General features: G+C 42.4%; 1 protein-coding gene across 1 annotated transcript in view; it reads right to left on the bottom strand.

Moving 5' to 3' along the window:
* Positions 1-11,986: 11,986 nt before the first annotated feature.
* The window catches only part of EPAS1 (endothelial PAS domain protein 1), an 82,942-nt gene continuing 80,651 nt past the window's right edge, over positions 11,987-14,277 (bottom strand). The window contains exon 16 of the mRNA XM_032840429.1: positions 11,987-14,241. Coding sequence (XP_032696320.1) covers positions 14,090-14,241 — 152 coding nt within the window. The 3' untranslated portion in view covers positions 11,987-14,089. The remainder of the gene's footprint in view (positions 14,242-14,277) is intronic.

Raw genomic sequence — 14,277 nt, 5'->3', positions numbered from 1 at the left:
GTAGTAGATGAGTTTTCCCAAGTGGTACATACCTATGTAACCACCTTCTAGGTCAGAAGTAGCATATGACCAGCATCCCAGAGCCCCTCTCCATGCTTTTCGTCACTACTCACTGTTTTGCCCAAAGGTAATCTCTGCCTGACTCTTCGTACTCTAGGTTAGTTTTGTGTGTCCTCCCCTGATACGTGGAATTATGTAGTTCATAATCTATTGCTTCTGGCTTCTCAGGCTCAGCATTTATGAGAATTCATCTGTGTTCTTGTGTGTGGCAGCCGCTCACCCATTTCCCTTGTGGCTGCTTATTCCATTTTTAAAAATGTGGGACGACTTATTTGTTCACTCTGCTGGTAACAGACTTTTGGGTGATTTTTAGTCTGGGGCCACTGAGAAGAATGCTGGTGTGTACATTCTCATACCCGTCGTGTAGGACAGCTGGACTGATGTCTCAGGTATTTCTGTGAGTAGAACAGGTGGGTACAAGGGCGTGTGCTTAAATTTAGCATTATAAATAATCAAATTGAGAGCTCCAGCTGCTTTGCGTCCTCTCTAGAACTTGGTGTTGACGGAGGTTTTTGACTTGAGCCATTCTGTGGGGGTGGAAGTGGTTTCTCACTGTGGTTTTCATCTTCATTCTCCTGATGACTACCGCATTTGAGCTCTGTTTTACATTTTTTGGTCATAAAAACTTTTGTGAAGTATCTCTTCGAGGCTTTTGTTATTTTTCTATTGTTTTTTAAATTGATTTGAGGAGTTCTTTATCCTGGACATGTGTTTTTTTTGTGAGATGTAAATACTGCAAAGACTGTCTCCCATTCTGTGAATTACCTTTTCATGCTCCAGAAGTCTTGCCAACTTTGAGGTCCTGAAGATGGTCTCCTCTGTTATTTTCTAAAGGCTTTATATATCTTTTTTTTTTTTTTTCCAAGACCTGAGCTGAGATCCAAAGTCGGAGGCTTAACCAACTGAGCCATTTGGTTGCCCCGGAAAGCCTTTATATGTCTTTTATATTTATATCTCTATTCTATCTGGAAATCTTAAGATTGATGTGAAGTAGGAGTTGAGAATAATTCCACCCCCCACCCTGTGGATATCCTATTAATTGGGTATATTTATTGAAAAGACCATCCTTTCCTCATTGCTCGTAGAATGAGTGTTCATGTAGGAGTGGGTTGATTTCTAGACAGTCTTTCTGTTTTATTGGTCTCTTTGTCTAATTTTACACAATATCACACTGTCACAATTTTTGTGATTTTTAAAATTTTTTTAAAAATATGTTATTTATTTGAGAGAGAGAGAAAGAGAGCACAGGCAGGGAAAGAGGCAGGGGAAGAGGGAGAAGCAGACTCCCTGATGGAGGGCTTGATCCCAGGACCCCAGTATCAGGACCAGAGCCAAAGGCAGACATTTAACTGACTGAGCCACCCAGGTGCCCCAATTTTTGTGATTTTAGAATAAGTTTTAGTATCCAATTATATAAGTCTTCCAACTTTGCTCTTTTTTAATATTGTTTTGGATACTTTTGGCTCATCATTTTTACATAAAGTTCAGAACACATGTTTCAGACTACAAACACAAAAGCTCTAGTATTCTGATTGGGATTGCATTTGATATATAACTAAATTTGAGGAGAACTGACATCTTAGACATACTGACTTTTCCAGCCCATGAACATGGAATAGCCCTTTATTTATTTTGGTATTTAATTTTTCTCAATATTTAAGGTTTTATATTTAGCACTCTTCTACATCTTTTATATCTATTCATGGATATTTTTATTGGTTGAATATATACTTTAAAATGTTATTTTCACTTGTTAGTATATGAAAATACAGATGATTCTTACATATTTAAATTTAGTAATCTGAAGATCCTTTTGCATTTTCTATATAAACAATCATGTAAACTACAAATAATGGCAGTTGTTTTCCTTTCTAATCCTCATACTTGTTATTTATTTTTCTTGTTTTATTGCACTGGCTAGGTTCTTCTGCATTATGTTGAGTAGAAGTAATGATATTGGCTTCTTTGCCTTGTTTCTCTCAGGGGGAAAGCTTTTAGTGTTAGTATTAATTTCACCAGTAGATATGATGTTTGTTTAGGTTTTTTAAAAAATTTCTTTATTTGACAGAGAGCGCGCCAGTGTGCGCACAGGCAGGGGGAGTGGCAGACAGAGGGGGAGGGAGAAGCAGGCTCACCGCAGGGCCTACTCTGGGCTCCAGAGTATGATGTGGGGCTCAATCCCAGGACCCTAGAATCATGACCTGAGCTGAAGGCAGACACTTGACTGACGGAGCCACCCTGCCCTGGCACCCCTGTTTAGGTTTTTAATAAATATCCTTTATTAGATTGTGGGAGTTATTCTCCCACAGAATTCTGTGGGAGAATAACTCCCACAATCTAATAAAGGATATTTATTAAAAACCTAAGGATATTATTCCATTAAAAACCTAAGGATAATATTCCAAGCCCACTTATTTTTTTCCCTATTGATGCATTTCAGATTTTATCAAATATCTCTTCTACATTGAGTTTTTTCTTTATTCTGTTAATATGGTAAGTTACATTGATCAATTGTTCAGTGCTAAATTAGCTTTGTTTTCCTTTAAGAAACCCAGTTTGTTCACAGTGCATTTTCCTTTCCATATGTTACTGGGTTTGATTCAGTAATATTTTGTTGAAAATCTTAAAATTGATGTTTGTGAGAGATTGGCCTTCTGTAAGTTTTCTTATTAAGTGCTTGTCAGGCTTTGGCATCAAGGAAATGTTGGCCTCATAAAGGAGTTCAAAGTGTGCCCTCTTTTCCTACTTGCTAAATATGTTTGAGAAAGAGTGTCCTCAAACATTTAGGAGAATTTATTTATTTATTTATTTGAAAGATTTTCTTTATGTGAGAGAGTGAGTGAGAGGGACTGCACAGGAGTAGGAGGAGAGGTTGAGGGAGAAGGAGAAGCAGCTTCCCCTGCTGTGCAGGGAGCCCAAGTGGGAGAATTTAACAATGAAGCTGTTCTTCATTAAGAATTTATTCTTCGTAATTTGTTCATTTTTTCTTCATAAACTGAAGTTATCTTAGTGGGAAAGTTTTATTTAGGGATTCATTTTCTTTAATTAATAATGGAATTATTCATATTTCCTATTCTTGTGTCGGTCTTAATTTCATTTTTCAAGAAGTTAGTGTATTTCATCTAGTTTAATGGCATAAAATTGTTTCTAATATTTTATAGTCTTTTATTTTTGGATATTAGTAACTTGTATACTGTCTTCTGATTGTTTTGCTAGGTGTTTATCAATTTTATTCTTTTCAAAGAATAATTTCAGCACTGTTGCTATTTCTCTATTATACATTTTTTTCTAGTTCATTGTTTCCTTCTCATATTATTTTCTTATTTCTGTTTTTTGTTAGGCTTACTTGGCTATTTGTTTTTTAAGTTCTTGATATAAATACGTGTATCCCTGGTTTTTAGCCCTTTTTTTTTTTTTTGTAGTATATCCATTTGAGGCTCTAAGTTTCCCTTTAAGCATGGCTTTAAATAAATCCCAGAAGTTTTGATACACTGTTTTGATTAATACTTAAAGTATGTTCTAATTTCCAATGTGATCTTTTTGAACCATGAGCAAGTGAGAAGTACTTTATATTCCTACATTCAAGACTTCGTGATTCTTAAACTTCCACTAGATTACTGACTTCTAGTTTAATTTCACTGTGGTCAGGGAATATGCTCTGTATCATTTTAAACCTTTGAAATGTATTAATATATGCTTGGTACTAATACTGTGGCTTAGTCTATGGCCAATTTTAGTAAATTCCCCATCTGCACTTAAAAGAATGTGTCTTCTGTGCTTACAGGGCACAAGGTTCTACATATGCCATTAGGTCTGTTTCTTAATTGTGTACTTCAGTCTTTTATATTGTTGTCTATTTTTTATTGAGCTGTAATTCACATGCCATAATATTCACCCTCTGAGGTGTACAATTAAGTAGTTTTTAGTATGTGCAACCATCTCCACTAATTTCAGGACATTTCATCACCCCAAAAAGAAACCGTTCCCGTTTCTCCCTTCCTTCATCTCATGGCACCCACTGTTTCATATTTAGTATCTATGGATTTAATTATTCAGGACATTTCATATAAGTGGAATCATACAATATGTGGCCTTTGTGTCTGGCATCTTTTGTTCCATATAAGGTTTCCAACGTTCATCTCTGTTGTAGTATCAGTACTTGGTTACATTATACGGCTGAATACTGTTCCACTATATCATCCCACATCTTGTTTATGCTTTTATCACCTGCTGGACATCTAAGTTGTTTCCCCTTTTTGGCCATTATGGATAATGCTGCTATAAACATTTGTGTATTAATTTTTGTGTGAACATAGGTTTTCAGTTCCTTTGGGGGTGTGTGTGTGTGCATGACTGTGCTTGTATAGGAGTGGAATTTCAGGGCCATATGGTAATTCTATGTTTAATATTTTGAGAAACTGCCGAACAGCTATCCAAAAAGCTACACCATTCTACATTCCCACCAGAAATGGATGAAGGTTACAGTTTCTCTACATCCACACCAACACTCCTATTGTCTATCTTTTAGCTGTTAGCCATCCTACTGGTATGTGAAGTGGTATCTGATAGTAGTTTTCATTTGTATTTCCCTAATGACTAAAGACCCTGAACATCTTTTTATATGATTGTTGACCATTTGTCTGTCTTCGTTGGAGAAATGCCTACAATGTTTTGCCCATTTTAAATTGCGTCATTTACCTTTTAGTTGTTGAGTTGTGTCCTTTATATATTTTGGATATTAGTCCTTATCAAATACAACTTTGTAAATATTTTCTCCCATTTACACAGTCATTTTTCACTTCCATGATTCTTGTTTACTATTTTCGGCTTGTTGTATCAGTCATTGAGAGGTGTGTGTTAAAATCCTCTACTATGAGGATAGATTTTTTGTTTTTTCCTGGGAGTAATATTTAAGACTCATTAGGTGCATACAAACATAAACTTATAATATCTTTCTGTTGCATTGACACATTTTATTATTTTGAGATGTCCCTGTGTTTTAGTAATGCTTCTTCGTTAAAGTCTACAAATCTGATATTAGTATGCTACACCAGCTTTTTTTGTGTGTTTATAAATCTTTTTTTGTCCTCTTAAAGTTCTTCTGCCTGTATTCTTACTTAGACACCATATATCCTGTAAGCAGCTTATATTTATTTTTAAAACCCAGTCTGACATTTTTCATTTGATTGAAATATATAACCTGTTTGTATTTTATGTAATTACTGGTATATTTAGATTTAAATCTAACATCTTATTTTCAGTTTGTCCCACTTATTTTATGTTCATTTTTCTTTACTGTTTGGTCTTCTTTGGAGTTATCATGTATTTTGTTAAAGATTCAGTTTCCCTGCTTTATTATCTTGTTAGTTACACACGATCTTATGATTCTTCTGGCGATTGCCCTTGTGATCACAACATGCACCCTTGACTCATTAAAGTCTCATATAAGTTAGTGCACTTGCCACTTCCTAGGCTATGCAAAGACTGAAAGTCACTTTCTCTGTTTACCTCTTCCCACCTGTTGTGCTGTGGTTTGCATGTACATTAATGTCCGTTATTTAAAGCCCCATAATATATTTTCATTATTACTGCTTTAATAGTCACTATTCACTTAGATTTACTCATTTACCTATCCTTTCCTTTGGTCTCCATTTCCACCCACAATTCTTTGTTTTTATCTGGCATCCTTTTTTTATTCAGTATTCTTTTTCTCTAAAGAATAATTTTGGACTTGTGGAAAAATTACAAAGACAATACAGAGAATCACTACTTCCCCTGCAGGCACTCGCCCTGATTATTACCTTACATCACTATAATCTATTTCTTACAATTAATGAATGAACTAGTACAATTAGTATTAGCTAAAGTATAGCCTCTATTCAAATTTCCTTTTTTTTTTTTTAACCTAATGTTCATTTTTCCCTTCCAAGAAACTACATTATATTTAACTGTCATGTCTCTCTAGGCTCCCCTTGGCCGTAACAATTCCTCAACTTTACTGATTTCTTAGAGAGCATGCACTCTAAATCCATATGAAGAAAACCATTTTAAAATTCCCAGGTCAACAAAATTTGCACTTTCTTCTGCCCAGACAGGAGATGAACACTTAAGGGGCAGTGAGAGTTCCCCTCTGCTTGTCCTGGGCTCTACGGGGCCATAAAGGTCCAGGCTGAGATCTGAGCAAAGCTTTGAAATCGGGTGTTTTTGTTTTTTAAAGATTTTTTTATAATCCTTTTTCTTTCTTTTTTTTTTTTTAAGAGATTTTATTTTTTTGACAGAGATCACAAGTAGGCAGAGAGAGGGAAGCAGGCTCCCTGCTGAGCAGAGAGCCCGATGAGGGGCTTGATCCCAGGACCCTGAGATCATGACCTGAGCTGAAGGCAGAGGCTTAACCCACTGAACCACCCAGGTGCCCCTTGTTTTGTTTTTTGAATCTTGATGTGATATCCTTGAATGGCATCACTCTCTAACTTTCTTTGGTGCTCAGAGTAAAGACTTAATTTCCCTGTTATACTGAGAAGGCAAACACTGACACGCTAGGGAAGGAGGACGGTTTACTCTTGCGTATGTTTGCATTGAGCTGAACTCTCTCTGCACCTGCAGGCCTGGTTCTACCATGTGGGCCATCCAGGAAAACTACACACTGTGCTTTCCCCAGCTATCTGAAGGGGGGATTTTGAGATTCCCCAAATCTTATTTCCTCTGGGACAAACTGTCTCAACTTCTCCAATTAACTGTGCTGATGTGCTTGTGAGGCCTGTCTGCATCTTAGTCGCCTTCTGTGAACAAACTCCTGTTTCTCTCTGTTAAGGTGTGGTGCTAGAGAGGGACATGATCTATTGGGGTTGCTGCCTAGCCTGTAATCTCGTGGACGTCTAAGCTCCCAGGGCCTGACCCCAGCCCCGAGAGTGTTGGCGTGTGGGGTGCTGTCCATCTGACAGACATCTGCTGTCCATCTGACATCAGCCACCTCCCAGATCCTCCCGTCTTCTCTGACTGTGCCTTCACCTTCCTCTTGAATGGAGCCTGGCTCTCTGCTGAGACCCCTGCCCGCTGCAGCCATCAGGGAGGGGCCCGTTTCTCTTGTCTAGGCACGCCATCAGGCAGGGCCTAGAGGTGGAGGGGTCCATCCTACTTTTGCTTCTAAACCCCCTCTCCCTGCATGTCCTAGGACTCTTCTTTCTCCTCCTGGTTGTCAGCCTTGGCCTCTAGTTATTCCTCCTTCAGTGATTTTGGTCCACAGCTCCCACCTTGCCTGTGCCTCTCTACTCGGCATCATCGTGCCTCCCGCCATGTCAACCACTCTCCCTCACTTCCTCCCACCTTCTCCATGTGACTTCAGCCACCGCCGAGATCTCAAGTTTTTAAAATTTTTTACAAGTTTTCAATTTACATCAAGTAAAATTCTTTCTGATGTACAGTTCTACGATTTTGTGCCTGCACAGGTTTTCGTAACTACCACCACTGACAGGATGTAGAATAATCCTAATACTCAGAAGAACTCTCCCATGCAGCCCCTTTGTTCAGACTTCTCCACCCCTGACCGCGGGCAACCAGCGGTCCACTGTCCCTGTTATTTTCTGCTTTTCCAAAATGTCCTATACATAGAATTGCACGGACTGTCCTGTTTGATGCTGGCTTCCTTCGCTCAGAATAATACCTTTGCCCTTCCTCCGTGGTGCTGTGTGAATCAAGTTAGCTCAGATTGCTGATTGGTGTTCCATTGTAGGGATGGGTTCCAGTTTGGTCCTTTTTTTAATCCATACCCCTGTTGAAGGACATTTGGGTTGTTTCTAGTTCTTGATAATTATAGCAGCACTATTCATAAATGTTTGTGGGCAGATGTTACATAAATCTTAAGTGAAAACTTTAAGATAAATACCTGTTGTATTTACTTATGGTGTTGCTGGGTCATATGTCCGTATAAGTGAAATTTCAATTTTCAGGTTCCTTTCCTCTGACAGTGACTATCTGCAAGGTTCCCTTTGTCCACACCTCTCTGACCCCTCCCTGACCTCCTTAGGACCTCTTGTTCACTGAACCTACTGATTTTTCACTGGTCATCCTCCTCTTTTTTTTCCTCATTCCTTCTCACACAACTTAGATTTCATGGTCTGTCATAATAGTCATTCCCTTGGAAACCTTCCTAATCCTTCTGACATGCTGTTCCCCCCCCCCCCCCCCCCCCGCCCCGCGACCATTCCTTCTGCCTCCATTAGGGTGGAACAGTGTGGTCAGAGAACAATATACAGCTGTGCCAGTGGGTCAATTTGTGACCAAAATCTCACTTGAGCATCTGATACTAACCATCAGTCTGGCCGCCTAAAATGATGATTCCACACTTCTCTCTGCTAAGAACTCTGACAGCCCCTCCCCTTCTCTCCGCTAATGGTCTTGCCTCCTCCATCGCTGTGGAGATGGAAACAATAAATTGGAGTTTGCTTAGCATCTTGCCCTCACCAATTCCACCTGACAGGCTGCAGCCTTATCTACTCTTTGCCTTCCCGCCTTTAAAATGATGAACTGGAGGTGCCTGGGTGGCTCAGTCAGTTAAGCATCTGCCTTCAGCTCAGGTCATGATCCCATGGTCCTGGGATCAAGTCCCACCTCCAGCTCCTTGCTCAGCAGGGAGCCTGCTTCTCCTTCTGCCTGCTAATCTCCACCACCCCCCTCACTTGTGCTCTCTCTGTCTGGGGCGCCTGGGTGGCTCAGTGGATTAAGCCTCTCTGCCTTTGGCTCAGGTCATGGTCTTGGGGGCCTGGGATCGAGCCCCACATCACTGCTGAGCAGGGAGCCTGCTTCCACCCCCCTCTCTCTCTGCCTGCCTCTCTGCCTACTTGTGATCTCTCTGTCAAATAAATAAAATCTTTTTAAAAAATGATGAACTGGGGGTGCCTGGGTGGCTCAGTGGGTTAAATCCTCTGCCTTCAGCTCAGGTCATGATCCCAGGGTCCTGGGATCGAGCCCCACGTTGTGTTCTCTGCTTGGCGGGGAGCCCGCTTCCCCCCCCCCCGCCTGCCTCTCTGCCTACTTGTGACCTCTTTCTGTCAAATAAATAAATAAAATCTTTAAAAAAAAATGATGAACTAACAAATGTTTCTGTCCATGCTGCATTAGCTCCCATCTGTGCCCATTATTATTCTCAATGGCATTATTCCTGCAATGATCCCTTCTCTTGCGAGCCCTAATCAGTTCCTCCCTCTGCCATCACCATATCAACACCCCCATGGGCTCTAGCTCATCTTGAACTAGAATGTCCCTGAGAAAAATCTGAAAGTTTTACAGAGAAGCCCAACAAATACCACATCAGCCAACTGAAGGTTAACATCAACAGTGAGAAGTCACACTGACAGCATGTACCCTCGATGTGATGGGCTGAGACTGGGTCTTTGTTGTCCTCCCCTCTCCAAACCCAGAATCTCTAACCATGACAATAACATGTGACAAATCCAAACTGAAGGATGCTGTTCTGTCAAAATATCTGAACAACACCCCTCAATACTGTCAAGGTCATCAACAACACGGGAAGTTTGAATGACTATGATGGACCCTGAAACTATCACAGTCTAGAGGAGCCTGAGGACACATGACCGTTATATGCAGTATGGTAGCTTGGATAGGATCCCGGAACAGAAAAGAAATTCATTAGATAAAAACTAAGGAAATGGAAATCAAGTACAAATCTTAGAAAAGAATGTTCTCAGCACTGGTTCCTTAGTTGTGACATACATACCACAGTAGTGTAAGCAAGAGAGGGAACTGGTGCCCAAACTCTAATATTCAATTTGTTGGCAAATCTTAAATTATTCTAGAGGTTCATTAAATATTAGAAAGCAGAACCGGGTCTTCTAGCTTTACTCTATTTCCCTGCTTCCCTTCACAAGGAAACTTCCTGAAAGAGCTGTGTGTTACTGTGGCTTCTGACCCCACTCTGCTCCAGGCAGCTCACCCCTCAGTCCGTTCCCATCAAGCTGCTGTGCTTTGCTGTCTACCCAGACTGCATTGTGCAAGGTCAGTGACCATCTCCATGTTGCCAAACCCCAGAGCCAAGTTTGTCTCCTCCTCTTACCTGACCTCTCGGTCTAGAGTGAGGCCCAGTTAACGGTTCCATATAGGAACCGTTATATATGAAGAACCTCCATATATGAGGAGGTTAACACCACCTCCTATAGAGGAATTACTCAGAATTGCTTTTGCTTCTGTTCTGAGCCAGTAAGCTCTTGGAACGCCCCCTTCTCTTGGCTTTTGGGATGCCATGCTCCCGGGATTTTTCCTACTTGCTGCTTCTGCTCAGCCTTTTTGCTGGCTCCTCCTCTGACTTTAACCTGGGCTCTACCTTAGAACTGTACTCTGTCTCCACTCTTATCTGCCGGGTAATTTAACCCAGTCTCATGGAGTTAAGTACAACTTACCTGTTGTTGAGTCCCAAATTTCTATCTCCAGCCTTCACCTATGAAGTAGGGACTGTTACCGTGCCCTGTTCCCAGGGAGGCAGACACAGGCTCTTAGGCATTAAGGTCCTTCCCCAAGACACAACTGGAAACAGCAGACTGAGAACCCGAACCCAGGTCTGACTCCTGGCCTGTGCTGTGAGTGGCCAGGCTGCCGTCTCCTCAGTCCGGCGTCTCCTACAGATGCCATCTGTTCTGGCCTTATGCCTTTGTCCTCCTCATCCACTCTTGAAATAACTTCCCCGCCACCCCTGTCTTACCAGTCTTCTTCCCTCCCAGCTCCGCTGTGGGTTTCTCTACTCTTGAGGGCCAGGCGGATCTTTCCTGGCCGCCTCTGAACTCGCACAGGACCTTCACCACAGGATTTCACCCAAAAGCAACTGAGTGTTCATTTGTGTCTATTAGTTTTGTGCTTTCTGAACCCAAGATGGGGGTCCTTGGTCCAAGTACAAGTGCACTTGGGGACACCAAAGCCCAGTGTCTGAGACAGGGACTACCTAAAAAAATGTGGTCCCTGGGCATCTATCATTGAACACTACCTCATCTAGGGGAATTACTCAGAATTGCTTTTGTTTCTGTTCTAGCTGGTAAGCTCTTGGAGAGATCATGACTTCACCAAATGAGAATCATTTCAAAAAACGTGTGTGTGTGTATGTGTCTGTGACATTAGAACTTTGAAGTCTCTTCTCCTGATCCTACCTGGGTGGTCATGGAAGTGAAGGGATTGATTTCAGTTTCACAAAGGCCACAGAGAGGCCAAGCAATTCCCGTAGGGACCACGGAGTTCAAAGGAATATGCTGGAATGACTGGTTCTAGTCCTGACGGTTGTGAGCAGAGGATGCTGCTGGCTCTCCCCTCAGCCTCCGCATGACCCTACAGAGACAGCTGCCTGTTCACAAGCAGGACAGGATTTAGGAAGGTAAAGTTTGAATTTGGGAACCCATCAAGCCATGTCTAATTCAGGGTTTTGCCATACCCTGTCTCCACCGGAGGCGGTCTTGGCCCTTGCCCTCCTACCTTTACCTTCTCCTTGGGAAGGCCCCACTGGAGCCCTGCTGCCTCCAAATGGAGGTCCTCCCTGACCACTCAATCCACACTGCCCCTTCGAACCTGTGTCTCAAAGTGCAGAGTGTGACGTGGAGACCAGCCCAGCTCTCACGCTGCTTCATGTAGTCTTCTGAAAGCAGGATGGTGATTTCTGTCCTTGGGGAACACCCGCCACCCCGACCCCCAGGATTTGAGAAAGGGCCTAGCAGCAGACAGAACTATAGGTGGAAATATGGCTGATGCAACATGGTAGCCAGTCCTGAGCCGTGCCCGTGTTTGTGCTGCTCTCTCCCTCCTGTCGGCTGGCCTCCATTACCTCACAGAGACCAGGGTCCGCTCGCATTGTCTGTAAGCTGTGTAACAGAGGCTTTGCTTTCCATTGGTGTAGCCTGTGACAAATCTACATGAACAAGAGCCACCAGCGATGGTAGGTTCAGAACACTTTAATAAGATATCAGTGTCAAAATACATTTCTTTATAAGGTTAAGCTCCCCTCTAGTATTGTTGTCAGTAGGAGTTTGACACTACGGTAATGTTCATGAACTCGTTACGCTGATAGGTTAAGGTTAATATGAAGCTTGGAATATTTTTTCAGAGTTTTTTAGTAAAACTGCAAGGGTAAAAAATGCCCTTAATGCTGAGGCAACACACACAGGAAATCAAACACCAGCGTTGACACGTCAGTAACCCTTCAAGTTCTGCCACCGTGTGTGGGGCCGAGAGGTGGTGCTACAGCGTGATTGGGTCAAGGCAGTGGCCAGGTCGTTTTTCTCCTAGATTTCTTTTGAACTTCGGTCTTCTGCTATGTTTTTGGCAGTAAGTCCATCCAGCTTTACCAAATTCTTGGCCCGCTGTGCTTTGTGTGTGTTTCTAGAAACTTCCTCCTTGTACCCAGGACAGAAGAGCTCCATGTGATTGCTATTTAAAAACCAAAAGGTATTGTCCCTCTTAACCAGTGAGTTATAAAGTGCTCTGAGACACTTGATTTTCAGTGCTTCCTACCTGAATGTCACTTCAGGTGACAGACCTTGGGGAAGGCCTGAGGCTAGGGGTCAACCAGGAAGTCTGCCTGCTGCTCCTGGCAGGGCCACCTGACAGCAGGCTGAGGAAGGGGTGAGGGCCTGGTCAGGACCAGCTATGCCCCCTCTCCGCACCCTCTCTCAGGCCAGCTCCATGTGCTCCGGGCTGGTAAGCTGGGAGGACCGTGGGCTGGAACACTGCACCATTTCTGAATCCTCACTTTCTTTCCTGAATTCCCACTGAAACCATTTCATGGTAATTCTGGAAATACCCAAATGTGCCATGTGAAAGACCTTTAGAGTCCCATAGCTCAGTGCACTTGAAGGGCTAGCAACAAGATCTGAAGAAAGATTAAAGCACTTCCCCTCCCTCAGATTCACCCCATCCTCACCCCATAACATGCCGTCAGACCCTCTTGGCAGCAATAATAATATACATACATACATACATACATAATACATATAGAACATGAGAAGACAGCTCGCAGTGCTCCCACACTTCATGATTCCATGTCTTGGATTGCTTGTCACGCCTATGGCATATCCCCAAAGCAAAAAGCCAACAGTGAGACCTTGAGCAGAGCTAGGACAGGCCCAGGGGCGTGCCAAACGACGGTGGTGTCGGCAACACCAGGAGAGAGAGAACGGACATCTTACAAAACAGATCTTAAAGTGATTCCATGAGCAGGATTCCATTTGTTTCTAAATTTTTAGATATTACAAAGTACCCATATATATGATAAACACATTAAACCTGATATGTTTTCTCTTAAAAAAAAACCTCAGTTATGTTTTTGAATAATAATTAATAAACAGATCCACCGAATGTGGGAGAAGAACCCCAAACAGTGAGGGGGGGAAAGCCACATCGTGCAACCTTCACAAGCACTTACGCCAGAGTTCACCCTTCACATTTCTCTTCTTTCCCAAATGTTGTGTCAAGATTAGAGCTAAGAATCGGCTTAAGAAGAGCAAAAAGATGGAAATTTACCGTAGGGTGATGCTTTAAGAAAGAAGGGAGAAGGGCTTTGAGAGGAACAGGCTGTGAAAATCTAGCTTGGATAGCAGAATTACTTTGTTTCTCTTTGGCTTCGTTTTACTAAAAAAAGGTGGTGGTGTTGTTGCCAAAGCTTTCCCGACAAGAGAACAGACGTAACACAAAACTCATTAGTATGGATACTGTGTGTGAGAGAGCGAGACAGAGGGACCCATGAATAATATAAATTAGAAGTAATCAAAGTTGGGGAAAGAAAAATCTTACAAAATTTAAGAACACGTTCATTGACAGAATAAAACGCAGCAGGTAAAACCGTGTATCTTGAAAATACAGCTACTAAAGTGAGCATCTTTAGAAAAAGGCCACTACGTGGTGACGTGGGCAGGTTTGCCAGTAGGTACATCTTGTAAAAAGTGTGTTGGTGTTAGAAATACCTAGTTGCAAAAGTAGACGTAGAGAGTGAAGCCGGCAGGGCAGCGTTCGCGGGGGGGTGCCCGCCCAGGGGAGCCCTGGCTCAGGTGGCCTGGTCCAGGGCTCTGAGGAGGTCCCCTCCTTGCAGGAGCGTGGAGCTTCCTGGCACAGGAACATTCACCTCACAGTCATATCTGGTCAATTCGGGCAGCAGGTAGGGCTCAAAGGAGGGCCCAAGCAGCCGACTTGCCATGCCTGAAAGAATGGTTGGTACCGTGTTTTTAAAGCTCT

Source organism: Lontra canadensis, unplaced genomic scaffold, assembly GCF_010015895.1.
Source record: "Lontra canadensis isolate GAN:19392208 unplaced genomic scaffold, GSC_riverotter_1.0 scaffold112, whole genome shotgun sequence".
Taxonomy (NCBI): Eukaryota; Metazoa; Chordata; class Mammalia; order Carnivora; family Mustelidae; genus Lontra; species Lontra canadensis.
Note: the sequence above shows the minus strand (reverse complement) of the source record. Positions and strands in the feature narration are given on the sequence as shown.